The 13,960-nt window shown below is 39.8% G+C and overlaps 1 protein-coding gene across 1 annotated transcript in view; it reads left to right on the plus strand.

The window, feature by feature from the left end:
- The first annotated feature begins 3,487 nt into the window (after positions 1–3,487).
- Positions 3,488–13,960, plus strand: part of taf2 (TAF2 RNA polymerase II, TATA box binding protein (TBP)-associated factor) — a 29,071-nt gene continuing 18,598 nt past the window's right edge. Inside the window, exons 1-9 of the mRNA XM_067510081.1 lie at positions 3,488–3,511; positions 6,049–6,093; positions 6,412–6,572; positions 6,761–6,879; positions 7,006–7,147; positions 8,260–8,491; positions 9,574–9,758; positions 9,962–10,075; positions 13,628–13,727. Coding sequence (XP_067366182.1) covers positions 3,488–3,511; positions 6,049–6,093; positions 6,412–6,572; positions 6,761–6,879; positions 7,006–7,147; positions 8,260–8,491; positions 9,574–9,758; positions 9,962–10,075; positions 13,628–13,727 — 1,122 coding nt within the window. The remainder of the gene's footprint in view (positions 3,512–6,048; positions 6,094–6,411; positions 6,573–6,760; positions 6,880–7,005; positions 7,148–8,259; positions 8,492–9,573; positions 9,759–9,961; positions 10,076–13,627; positions 13,728–13,960) is intronic.

Raw genomic sequence — 13,960 nt, forward strand, 5'->3', positions numbered from 1 at the left:
TGACATCAAGCTATTTTAGATAATTAGCCCAATACTGATTGTCCAAAAATGTTTAATCCCATCACCCCTTCATGTTCTTTGGATTACTATTATATAACAACAATCCCTGTCTTTTTCTGTGTCTCCTAGTGGGATATGGGAGAAGGGCTTGGAACTTAAAACAAATTCAATTTTTAATAGAGAAAAGTCGAATGAAGTCAAAGCTCTGTCCTGACATTTTTTTATTAAATATTTATAAAAAAAATTATTTAATTCATGATAAGAATAAAACTGTATATACCTTACTGCTAAAACTGATTACATGCATGTATTTGAACTGCAGGAGAAAACTCTCACAGGCGCAGAGAAAACATGCAAACTCCACATTGAAAGACCACAGCCAGCAGGTAAATTCAGTTTGAAACAGAACTTGTGCAGCATATACACTTGAATTTGCTTAAGAACGTACAAATCCTTTTCAAATGCTTCTCCGTGGTTTTGACCTCAACAAGTCTAGTGTTTCTGTTGTTTGTGATAGTGTTTGAATGTCGAGGAACAGAGATATGTGAAGCTGTCTCATTCATTCCACATTGTTTCCCCACGGCCCCAGCAGCAGTGTGGTAATTGCGGCAGGAGCTTTTCACTTTGGTTCTGTCAGCTGCGGTTCTGCAATTTTGTTTCATTGAGCAGGTTTTTTTTAAGAGTTTTAATGTTGGTGAAACTTTACTGGTGCCAGCTGAACATGGGCCATCTGAGCTTTTCATTGATCCTTTGAATCTTATAATTTCACTGGATGTGATGAAGTGTTCAACTGTTGGCTCCTCAAGTTGGCTGTTTTTTATCATCAGACAGGCTGATGACAAATAAGTGGTGGCTTTGGGATTCCTGGAAAAGTGTCTCATGGTAATAAAACGATGCCCCAGGGCTTGGTTGGCGGTCATTCTTTTCGCAGCATCCAATTGTAGTACATGTTTAAGGAAACTTAAAAAAGCCTTCGTGTCCTCACGCTCACAACGACTTTTTACCTTTGGCCGAGCTTTTGTCAGGTCGTCAAGACTGCTGAACACAACAGAAGTGGTGCTCTGACTACACGTGGGTGATGTTACACACATGATTTCATCTGATGTCCTCGGCCTCCATGAAGCACTAGGGGAGTCTGTAGCTTTCTTAAAATAGAACGTGGTTTTCACTCCTGAATCTAACAGGTGATCTTCAGGCTGACCATGAATCTGTGTAATGACTTGCATGACCTCAAATGCAAATTCTCCAACATACAGGTTCTGGCCAATGTACATGTAGGCTACAACACAGCCAAGACTCCACATGTCTATTGCCTCATTCAATGGAAGGCCGAGGAAAACCTCAGGGGCCCTGTAGCAAATGGCCTGCACTGTCATACATTGTCGTAATTTGTTAATTGGACAGGCCAAACCAAAATCAATGAGTTTGATCCTGAGGGGCTGTGACTCGTGATTGACCAACATGACATTGTCTGGTTTGATGTCTGCATGCACCACACCTATGCTCCTGAGAGCTTTCACAGCCACCAGCATTTGCTGTGTGATGACCCGAATTTCAGACAAATGCAGTGGTTTGAATTTTCTTTTTTTTATGAACTGCCATATACTAAGGTCCAGCAATTCAAATGCCAAACACATACATCCTTTGTACATAAAATGCTCTGCAAATTTGACCAAGTTGCTCTTATCGTGGTCAAGCTCCCTGAGTTTTTTAAGTATGGCCACTTCTCTTCTTCCTACCCAGTCATCACGATTCTTCACAATCTTCACAGCAATCTCTTCATTGGTGTCTAATTTCATGCATTTGACCACCTTCCCAAAACCTCCCTGTCCCAGGATAGTCTCAATCTGGTACTTGCCCGATTTACCAGACTGAATTTCATTTTCATTTATCAAGATATCTCCTCTTTTTATTTTAGGAATTGATCTTGATGCATCTTTTTCTGAAAGTTTTTTGTCTTTAACTGAACCCATTATTTTCAAACTTAATGTGTTATTTGTTAGTGATGACTGCTAAAAGAACCTATAATTGACATAGACTAAGGCAATTTAAAAATATTGACGCAACTAGGAGATGACATCACAGGGGCCTTGTGGATCAATGGGTAGAGCACCTGGAATAGAGAAGACAGGGGATCCAATCCCACCCCACCAGGTCTGGCTCCACCCAGCCACCAAGGGCCACATTGGTGATGACATCACAACAGCTTTGATCTGTGACATCACTAATCACCTTAGCAACAACTCTGTGAATGTTCTATTGGTTGGGTGAAAAGAATAGAAGGGCGGCCATAGGATCCAAATTTAACAAGCTCAAACTGAGTGGTGGAAAAATTGAAGCTTAATGAAAAAAAATGTTGAGACTTAGTGTTAATATTATCCACATAGTGATTTAGAATTATATTTATTTTAACAGTATTTGGCTATTACAAATGTTTCTTCAAAAGAAATAATGAAAGTTTAATTTATAAAAGGGGAATGCAAAGCTTAGCTCTTTTGAAATTATTATTTTACTATACCTTTTTTTATATACACAACACGACCAGTTTTGTTTTGATGATATGTTAGGTTTATGGTTAAATTGGCATACATTAAAACTGCATGAAGAGCATGGAGATGTGACCCTATAAACCCAAATTCTTAAAACCACACAATGCTGTTTTAATTAAAATTGTATAAATCATTAAATAGATAATGGTAATTACAAAGGAAGTAAATAAATAAATAGGTGCAGCAATACATAGCTATATAAACATCAGTGTGACCATGTGTGATCACTATATAGCAGCCTGGGTTTCACTTGGTATTGGATCAAAAAGGAGAGAAAGTTGCACATCACTATGAGACAGTTATTACCTGTAAAAGATTTTCAACACTAAACTTGTCACATTGTCCAATTGTCACTTTGTGACTCTGATTAGTAGGAAAGTGTATACAAATTGATGGAATGCCCTAACCATTAACCAAAGAAATTTATTAAAGTGAAATAAAATGTGTCACCTTGGAAAATCTATCAACTACGGTGAGTATGGCGGTGTTACCTTTGGAGAGAGGTAGACCGGTGACGAAATCAATAGAGATGTGTGACCAGGGGTCTCTTAGGCACAGGAAGGGGTCGGAGGTGCTGTTATCAGGGTGTTTTGCATTGAGCTCAGACTGGACTTGCAGCCACATATTCCTTGATGTCCTGGGACATAGTCAGCCAACAGAAATGCTGTCGGACAACAAAACAAGTGCGGGAAAAGCCTGGGTGACATGTTAAGCGGGATAACCGACACCAATTCATTACTTTAGATTCGATTTCCAGGCATGCAGCCCCCAGCCTGGCAGAGGGCAGTAGAATTGGTTCTTCTGAATCATCAGCAAATTGTCGGTACAAAGCCAACTGCCTTTCTGTGTTTGGGACCTGGGCTATAGGACAAGACAAAGTTAAAACGATCAAAGAACAGGGTCCAGCAGACCTGACGAGGGTTCAGTCCCTTAGCAGAATGGCGATACTCCAGATTCCTATGGTCTGTGAAACCAAAAACTGTTGCTCTGCCCCCTCTAACCAGTGTCGGCATTCTTCCAAAGTGAATTTGATGGCCAGTAACCCACGGTCTGCAATACTATAGTTCTTAATTATATATTATTAAGGTTATAATTTTTTTTTTTACAAAGCCAAAACAGTAGAGAGCTCAATTTGTTTATATAGAGACCAGTGGACTTAAACATTTGCAAGCCATGTGGATGCTGTTCCAGGAAGGAGAGGAGACTACACTGCTGTCACCAAAACCACTGTCTTCATGTTATCACTAGGTGGCCATCCGTAGATTGAAAAGTTGCTAAGTAAAGAAGGGTCTTGCTGTTTAACACTAAACAAGAGTCAAGAAGTATCAAAGAGACAATACATGTTTGTCTTATTTTAGTTGTTCATTTCATTTGTTATTGTGTTTTGCATACTTACATTTTAAAAAATATTTTATTGTACATATTTTAACTCGTTGTTTTTATTGGATAATTTGTTGTGCAATAATTGTTTTATTGCATGTATTCCATGTAAAGAAGAGGATTGTTAATGGCAGATAAGATGGAAAACTAACAAAAAAAACATTTAGAACAAACATTTAGATCAGGCTGTGTGGATAAGCTCCGTGTACACAATGTGTGAGAGACAGCAACTTGCACACAAGCCAAGAGGTCAGGAAGCACGAAAGCCATTGTTGATGCAACACCAAATGACTTTCTACCACAACTCTACAGCTAGTGTGAAGTAAATCGTCAAGTCGTAGGCCCATCATCATTTGCTGTGGCATGTATGGTAACTGCTTGTGTCAGGCTTGAGTTATCCTCAAATGCTCGTGCATGCTCAGCCCCAAGGTCAACAAAACCTTCCTGAAGACAAGGTAGCAGGCCGGCAGCCTCAGGAGGAAGTTGGTCACCTTGGCAGGAAGTTGCCTTCTTGGTTGGAAATGTTTTACTACTCATCGAAGCAGCTTCTTCAGTCTGGGGGTAGTGGGCTAGGAGACCCAGATATATCCTCTAGTAAAGGCCTTGTTTCTCACTTGGCCTAGATAGGTTTGTTAGGTAGATGGTAGTCTTAAGAATAATAAAATTATGAAATAGCACTTGCTAATTAATTTTTTTATTGATTCAGCCTTTTAATTAATATTTTTTACAAGCTGACTTCAGCAAGTTTTGATCAGGTGTTGAATATAACTGCAGTTATTTTTAATTGTTTTAGCTAAGTACAGTACAGTAGAACTCCACTACCCACTATGACATCACTAATAAACAGAGCGTAGCATTACCACCTTTCTGACTGTTTCAATAACAAAACAGAAATTGTAACATCGTAACAGAAGAATTTGTAGCAAAACTGCTGTATTAGATTGCATTAGATTGTACAAGTGTACCTAAAAAGTAGCCAGTGAGTGTGTATATATGTTATTTTCTATTACCTTTTAAAGTTTCATCTTACTCAAAATTATCTTTACTTCTTTGTCGCTCTGGCTCACCTACAAACTTCCGGTCGAGCTTCACAGACGCCATCTTGTCTGCAGCCAGGTCCACCTTCTTGTTAGTCCGCCATCTTTTTTTAAAATTTTTTTATTTTTTTGCTGTGCGCGCTCTCGCGGAGCGTATGCACTTTTTGGCCGGGGCAGGCAGGCAAAGCAGTCTCCGCCCACTGGGTAGCCGCAACGACGTTTCAACATTTGATTCTCTAATTTGAAATATATAAATATGATTAATTGTTATTTACTTTTAAACAAACATATTTATTGTATGTGATACATTTGAAGTAAATTCGTCATCTCGATATAGAAAGGAGTTGTGCTTTTTTTTTACGCGGGAGGTCAAAGGTTACAAAGAAAATGGCTGAATACACTGGAGTTGCAGTCACAATGCTATGAGCCGCCGGGCAGCACAGTTATATTTGGATGTTTAGGTGTGTGGCGACTGCTGCAAACATAGTGGGCTGGTTATCGTCACTATAACGACTGCTAACGTTAGTCATGGCTGACTTTTGTTTAAGGACACGTTCATTGCCGTTGGAATAAAGCACATATGAATCACTCGTCTGCGGAGGATACTGAAGTTAACGTTACATTATTTCGCGTCGCTGTACGGTAGAGGAGCCCTTTGTTCAGTTTTTGCAGTCTGACCGATGTAGGAGCTTGTTGAACACGACCGTTGAACATCACGGAGCAGTGTTCCGGCATGTTGAAACTTCAGTCAACACAGAATAACGACAAACGAAGATGAACAGGAAGAAGGATAAAGGATTTGAGAGTCCGCGTCCATTTAAATTATAAGTACTTTTTAAATACAATTTCCTCATTGTTAGCTTGAAGGTGAAACATTGGTTTCAGTTCACGTCTGACAAGGCGATGATACCGTCAGTTTAAAATTGCGTGCTGTTGCCTTGGGATGCAGACTTAACGTTACACAGACAAAACACTTTGGAAGTATTTGAAAAGAAGCAGGATATGAGTAAGTTAAAACCTCAGTCCAGTTTTACATCTCGTGTTGACGTTGTTTTTCTGTCATTGCTTTTACGACCCACCAGGTGGTGTGCATCAACAACATCAACTTCCAGAGAAAGTCTGTCATTGTGAGTATTAAACCACATTTGCATCCTCAACAGCACTGTGCTCATATGTAATACAAACAGCTGACTGCAATATAGACCGTGAGAAGTGACTTCTTGTTAGTGGTGTTCTTTTTTTTTTCATCTGGTTATACATTACATTATTTCCATTGAAACAGGGGAAGCCTAAGCCATCTGCAAAGACTTTGTTGCCATGATAAAACTGACACAGATGTTTGGGATGAACCCTTCTCTGCAACTTATTTTCCAGTTGTAATCCAGACCATGATAGTGTTGACAAATGCATTTCTCCAACACCTTCCTCTCTGTTGCATTCCGTAGGGTTTTGTTGAGCTGACCATTTTCCCCACCGTGGTCAATTTGAACAGGATCAAGCTTAACAGCAAGCAGTGCCGCATTTACAGGGTTCGAGTCAATGAACTTGAGGCCCCGTTTATTTACAATGACCCCACGCTGGAAGTGTGCCACCATGAGTCCAAGCAGTGAGTGAACATGCACTAAACTAAATTAAGTTAGTAAATTGTGCGTTTAGTAAAAAAAAATGGTATGAAAAAGATTTATTTTATCTCCAAACATATAGTTATCAATAATATTGTCTGTTGACTTTGCGAGGAGTAGTGTGGTGGCAATGTGATCACTTTGAACCAATAGTTTATGTTTGTCTGTGCAGGAGAAACCTCAATTATTTCTCCAGTGCTTATACAGCAGCAGTGAGTGCTGTGGACCCTGATGCAGGACATGGTGAGCTAGTCATCAAAGTTCCCTCCGAGCTCTGGAAACAGGGAGATGGTAAGACATGGATTACTAAGTTTTTATAGATGAAGTGCATGTTATGGCTGTCTGCAGAAATCGAACCTAATCGAAGCCATCAGTTTATATCTAATACACCGATGTTTCTGTGTTTTGTGTCTCCAGATTTGAAAGTTTTAAAGGTTTATATAGAATTTTCCTTGGACCAACCAAAGGGGGGTCTCCACTTTGTTGTTCCTGATGTGGAAGGCAGCATGGCGGAGAGAGGAGCTCATGTTTTTTCCTTTGGCTACCAAAACTCCACCAGGTACTACTTTTTTTTTTCGGGTTTGTTTGTTTTTATCTTGTTGCTGATGTAAAAAAAAACCAAAAACTTGTTTTTGTTTTTTTTACACCCCATTGAAATATTCAGTTCAGATTTCCAGCAATTTTAAACCACTGCTATATGTCAGTCCCCCCAGGATTTCGCGGGTCTGTTTTGGGGGATTGTTATGGACTAAATTACCTAATTTTGCAGCGTTTTTTCAAAAATACTTTTTTATTGTCACACATACACACATTTGCACACACACATGCACACAGGTGTCATGCATGCAGGCAGTGCACACCTTGTTTGCATGACACTTATGTCTAGGTGGGATTTGTAGGAAATAAAATAGTTTCTGCAGAATTCACACATTGGTTGGCTTTTGTGTTAATTGTTGTGATTGCAACATTGCAGATTCTTAACTTGCTTGCATTCCACAAAAGCTACACTTGATTAGCTCTTTAGCGTGACAGTTAGCTTCTTGTCAAATAATTGAACCTTTTAGTTATTGGTTATGTTGGTCCTTTCAGCTCTTTACTCACTTTATCAACTGAAACAAACGCATTGACTTGGCATGATTTTAACTGCCAATAGTTGCGTGTGTTTAGCAGTTGTTTGTAGCTAGTTTTTTTTAAGCAGTTTTTTGTGCACAGTTAGCCTTTAAAGATTTTAGCTTTGACTGTTCACTGTTCCAGCACAAGTACAGGGTGCTAGCACTAGAATTCTAACAGACTGCAGCCACTCTGAAAACCTACCCAAACATGTCATCCATTGCATGTATTAGTAGATAAGACCCCCGTGTTTTGTGTCCTTATGGCCATTAAAGAAATGATGACCTGGCATAAACAATTTCTAGGTGCAAAGCATTAAAAAGTATCCAACTGAAACCTGAATCTTAGATTTCTAACCTCCTTAAACCACCTGGTGCATAATAACATAGAGCTTCAGAAATGTATTGTAGGACATTACCATGTAACAACATTGACTTATGTGTTTTTGTGTGCGTTTACTGTAGCCTCTGCCCACAATAGCAGAGAATAAGAACCTAGTACAATGACTGTTTTCTGTTTTGAGCCTGTGCTTAAAGCTTATGCTGTTGTTTTCTTGCCCAGATTCTGGTTCCCCTGCGTAGACTCTTACTCAGAGCTATGTACGTGGAAGCTAGAGTTCACCGTGGATGCCTCCATGGTGGCAGTGTCCTGTGGTGATCTTGTAGAAACCATCTACACCCATGACATGAGAAAGAAGACCTTCCACTACGTCCTCCCCATCCCCACTGCAGCACCAAACATCTCCCTTGCTGTGGGGCCCTTTGAAATCCTTGTAGACCCCTACATGCATGAGGTGGGTTAAAATGAAGATGCTGTGTTTTGTTGTTGTCAAGTTTATTGAAAAGAAATGAGATGGATTGATTATAAATGTAGTTGCACCTGTTAAAGGATATAGTGTCTGACCAACAACTATAAGCAGTGTTTGACTAAGTTGATAGTTGTCAGACAAATGATTTAAAAAGTCATCCTTCACGGCAACACAGCAGCTTTCACAGATCCAAAGAAAGCAGACAGTTGTTGCCATCATCGTGTTCTAATGGTCACAAATACGAATAGTAAGAGGAAAGTGACAGAACAGGTCTGTTCAAGTCTGTGTATTATACAAAGGGTCACTAGATGTCTATAAGCACAAGGTGGCAGTATTGAAGTTCAGGTTTCCTTCACTCCAAAGTGCCTTTTAGAGGTATTAGATCATTGTGCTGTTACAGTAGCAAACCAAATCATTGGATGAATTCAGTGAGATAATGGTAGATCTAGTGACACCTGGACTGTGTAAAGTGTGGAGCAAAAAATACACAGCTGCATTACGGCTGCATTATTGTGGGTAAAATATCAATTACAATTTTGTGCATTTGGAGTTTAATTTACAGTATTCTCTCACATTTCTTGAGCTTTACATGTGGTCTTTTTGAAAAACAAACCATATGATCATCATGGAAGTAGTACTGTCTAAATTATGCTAAACGTAAACCTCGTCAGCTCAGTTACCAGAGCTTCAAATAAATTGTTGTTCTCTGTGTCTCAACACAGTTCAAGTGCCAGTATAGATAACAACAGAATGCAGCTTTAACCAGCAATTAACCTGCATTGTGGTGTATTTTATCAGGTTTCTTTTCAGTGATTGTTAAATTGTAAAGTTTGTTTGCAGCAAAAGCTTTGTTCTTGAACAGTACCTGCTATTCATAACTGATTAATGAGTCATTTGCAAATAATTGCAAAATGAGGATTTACTTTTTTCTGTTTTGTAAATGGATTATTGTTTTAGTTTTTAGTATAGACATTATTCACTTTTCCCTTGTTTTTTGCCGTTTACATTTGGTATCTGCTATACCTAATTACTAACTGTGGCATTGTGCTTCATGTTGTCTCTCTCAGGTAACCCACTTCTGCCTGCCCCAGCTGCTGCCACTGCTCAAACACTCCATGTCCTACCTGCATGAAATCTTTGAGTTTTATGAAGAAATCCTGACATGCCGCTACCCTTATTCCTGCTTTAAAACTGTGTTTGTGGACGAGACTTATGTACAAGTGTCCTCCTATGCCTCCATGAGCATCTTCAGGTAAGCAGGAGATAATATGTTTCCCTGGTTCTCTGACCCTTGAGGTTAGGATGGGATTTGAAGAAATCATGTACTCATGCAAATGTTTTTTAAAAGTCAGCGATATAAATTTGAGCTTTATTCCATTAGGATAATTATATTGTAATGGATGCAGTTTAGTCATGCTCTACTCACTTGCTCAATCAGTTGCTCCTGTTTTCCAGCACCAACCTGCTGCACAGTGCCACGATAATTGACCAGACCCCACAGACCCGCCGCTGTCTGGCCCAGGCCTTGGCCCAGCAGTTCTTTGGCTGTTTCATTTCAAGGATGTCATGGTGAGTCTCAACACTGTTTTGACACTGTACTGAAGTCCAGTCTGAGACACTAGGTCTACTACAGAAAACTGTTGTTATCTACTGAAAGTTGTCTTCTGCAATCTGCAGTGTCAATCAGTCAGTACAGTGTCTGCATTACAGTATGTGGGGGATTTTTCTGCTTCTCTGTTACCCTCTGTCCAGACCTTCAAGAATATACTTGCTTTTAACTTTGTGTGTGTGTCATGGCTACCTTGTCTATCCTGTGTTCGTTTGGTTCTTTACTTTTGCATGTCATCAGAAATTAACACTGCTCATATACAAGATGCAAATTAGCAAATGACCAGTGTAGGGAAGTTTCAGTATCAGAACCCAAATAACAACTTTAAATTGCCCCAACAGTGGTGGAAAGTTTTGAAGCGAAAACCACTGATTTTGATCTCAACATGATGTCTTCACGGTTATGGTGACCTCAAGAAAAACGTTCTGTTTTTACCAAAAGGTGGTTATAATTACCTCTAGGCCCTAATCTCTCCCACTTGTGTATTAAATTAAATACTCTAGATAAATTCAAAGTACAAAAAAGATCAACGACTTTCGGTTTGTCCCTTCAGGGGTCGCCACAGCCAAACATAGTCTGCACGTTGATTTGGCATTAGTTTTTACTCCAGATGCCCTTCATGCCGCAACCCTCCAATTTTATCCGGGCCCAGGACCGGCACCAGGGTGGCCCTTGGTGGCTGGGCAGGCCCGCACCTGGTGGGGTGGGAATTGAACCCACGGCCTCCTGCATTCCAACCTAATGTTCAACGACTGAGGCACAAGGCCCCCAGATAAATTCAAAGTACACTGGAAAGTATTTGAACAATGATGCCAGTGATGCAGCTGTGGTCTACAACTATTTGTTGGTAAAAAGCAGGTATACCAAGACTTTTAGTCTCATAATATTCTGATAGTAGTAGTAGTATGTAGGAGTGACCCTCATTCAAAAACCCTTATTGTTAGGCTGTGAGACACCAAGCTAACCATTGGCCATCGGCAAACATTCTTCGTCCTAATATTTGCAGTGTGTCCCACACAATCTGTACTAGTCTGAATCCCATCAGTGATGGTTCAGCTTAGCAAAGCAGTGCATAAGTAATAACTATGGTAATATCAGACATAACCTTGTTTAAAAGTACTTACCAATCTGTGGTAAGCGAGTAAGAGTGGTATGCAACTTGTAAGTTAACTTTGCTTTGCTTATATTTTGTATAGTCATGGTCCCAGGTCTTCTGCTTTCTCTACTCTAAGAAAGGAATTATATACTGTAGCTTTAAGTAAATGGTTCATATTGAAACAAGACCTGGATGGATTCAGATGCATTCACTATAGACTGTCATCTATGTCTGTGCCATTTTTTTTTTCCCCCTTGAAATGCATGTCTGAAACTATGGCTGGATCATAGAACCTGTTTCCAGTCAAGTGGAACACCAAAGCTGTTTGTATTATTCATCATGTCTCCCCTCTCTGTGACAGCAGGCCACCCTCAGATTTGGTCATTTGGGACAGATATAAATTCCTTCACCTTTGAATGTCATCAGTCAGCATGGTGTATGAACTCAGCAGTTTGAAGCAGTCTTTGACTTTGAGTATCGCAGTCTTTGACTTTGAGCATCACAGTTAGTGGTGTTATGGATTCTTCTATGGATCAGCATTACCCAGATTTGTATGTAATGGAAAAGTGCTGTCAGTATTGTTTGGAAGCATACTCAAATCAAGTACAAACCACTTTCTGTGGAGTCCAGGCTCTCAGCCATTTCCGTTTGTATTTCAGAAGTGTGGTAACATTTAGCCCTCAGACCTACTCACATAAGGCTGGTGATGAGAGATTTGCTACAGAAGTGAGCTGTTCTGTCAGTAGGAGTCAGAAGTTGGACCAGCACCAGTGCTGGTCCAACTAAATGACACCGTATGTGTTCACAGTATGATGGATCACTGTGTTACTGCATTGGCCAATGTGGTGTGTGTGCGTGTGTGTGTGTGAGAGACAGAGAGACTGGGTGAATAGTTTGGGGGGCTCATCAACGGGACTTGAACACTGCACTGTAGATGAATAATTGTTGGGTGTCCTTTCTTTATATTCTCTGATCCATTTTTCTCTTTGACATCTAAACACACACACATCGCATGTGAGGCCCTGGTTTTCACGTATTGTCGAGCTGGCTAGTGTTGTGTTAGCAAAGTCACAGAAGAAGTTTGTCACATCTCTGATTTTCAGCAAACCTGCTGTAATTGAAAACAGACCACACTCAGTAGCCAGTCAGGCTATAGAAGCTTCTTTTTTCTCACTAAATGGTTAGGTGCTTTAGAAAGCAAGACCTTGGATGTTTTGACTTTACATCATATGTCTGTCTGAAAGAAGAAAAAATGTTTTTCTTGTGAATGAACGGCTTGAGACTTGACCTATGGCTGCTAATGCTGTTTTAGAGCGTCATCATTTTTCAAGCCTGACTGTGGAGCTCCCTTTCAAGCTGGATTTCATAGGGGTGAAGTACCAAGAAGTAAAGGGAATTTACTTCAGAGTACAATAGTTCTTATACAGTGCCTTGCAAAAGTCTTAAAACCCCTTGACATTTTCCACATTTTGCCAAGTCACAACCCCAATTGTAAATGTATTATATTGGGATTTTATGTGACAAACCTACACAAAGTGGCACATAATTGTGAAGTGACAGGAAAATTAAAAATTAAAAAGCCCAACTTAGTTGCTGCCGTTGATTGTTGGCCAGCTGCATAGCAGCTCCCCCATCGGTGTATGAGTTTGTGTATGAGTCTGAATGGGTGAATGAGAAGCAGTGTAAAGCTTTATGGGTATGTCTGTTCCAGCTTTGCAGATCTAGAGAGTGAAACTTTTGCCTGTTCTTCTTTGCAAAATAGCTCAAGTTCAGTCAGGTGGATGGAGAGCATCTGTGAACAGCAGTCTTGCCACGGATTCTCAATTGGATTTAGATCTGGACTTTGAATGGGTCATTCTAACATATGAATATGTTCAAGCAACCTACTAAAGCTGAATCTGCATATTGTGTTTTTTATTTTGCAAGCTGTTAAATCCAGGCTGATGCAATTATGAGCGTTGTGATGCTAAGTTGCTATTAGCAAACACCCTCAGGCTAAAACCCATTATTACAGAGTGTTGAAGCATCTCAAGGGTTGGCTCTAATTCTTCTAAAGTGTTCCACTTTCAATGAGTAAAATGGTGGGGTAAAATGATTGAAAAGGTCATACTAAAAGGTATTTAATAATCAAACTCCTGGTTTTCAGTCGGTCCCAATTGTAAGTAATTTATTTGGGCCTGACTGTTGAGTAGCTTCACAGTTATTGGTCTCTGTAAATCTCATGCTAAACAGAGCCTCTGAAGTGATGATTGCAAAAGTCTATTCACTTTAGTCAGTGAGTGAAACTGGAGCTCATTTTGACTATTCATTCTTTTTGAAAAAGCTGGACAGATATAAATCTTGAAGGGGATTTAGTTCTTGTTGTAATGCATTTTACTTTGTGAGCTTGCAGTGATATGATCTGTTGTTTGAAAAGGGCCGATGAGTGGGTGTTGAAGGGGATCTCGGGTTACATCTATGGCCTCTACCTAAAGAAAACCTTTGGAGTCAATGAGTATCGGCACTGGATCAAAGAGGTAACAGTGCTCTTTTCAAATGTTTGTTCTCTGTTTATCTTGTCATTTCACAGGGATCCCCCAGGACTGTGGTTAGCAGAGCTTGCACTAGGTGCCCAGTTTCTACAGGGATTTATTTTCCACACAGTTTGTGTCTATTTTCCAAACCTTTATTATTGAAGATTTTCTTTATTTCTGACACGTTGATTTGCTGCTGATTACACTCTAGAGCTTGCAGCGTTAAATCAGTCGAT

The sequence above is a fragment of the Channa argus genome, chromosome 7 (assembly GCF_033026475.1).
Source record: "Channa argus isolate prfri chromosome 7, Channa argus male v1.0, whole genome shotgun sequence".
NCBI lineage: Eukaryota > Metazoa > Chordata > Actinopteri > Anabantiformes > Channidae > Channa > Channa argus.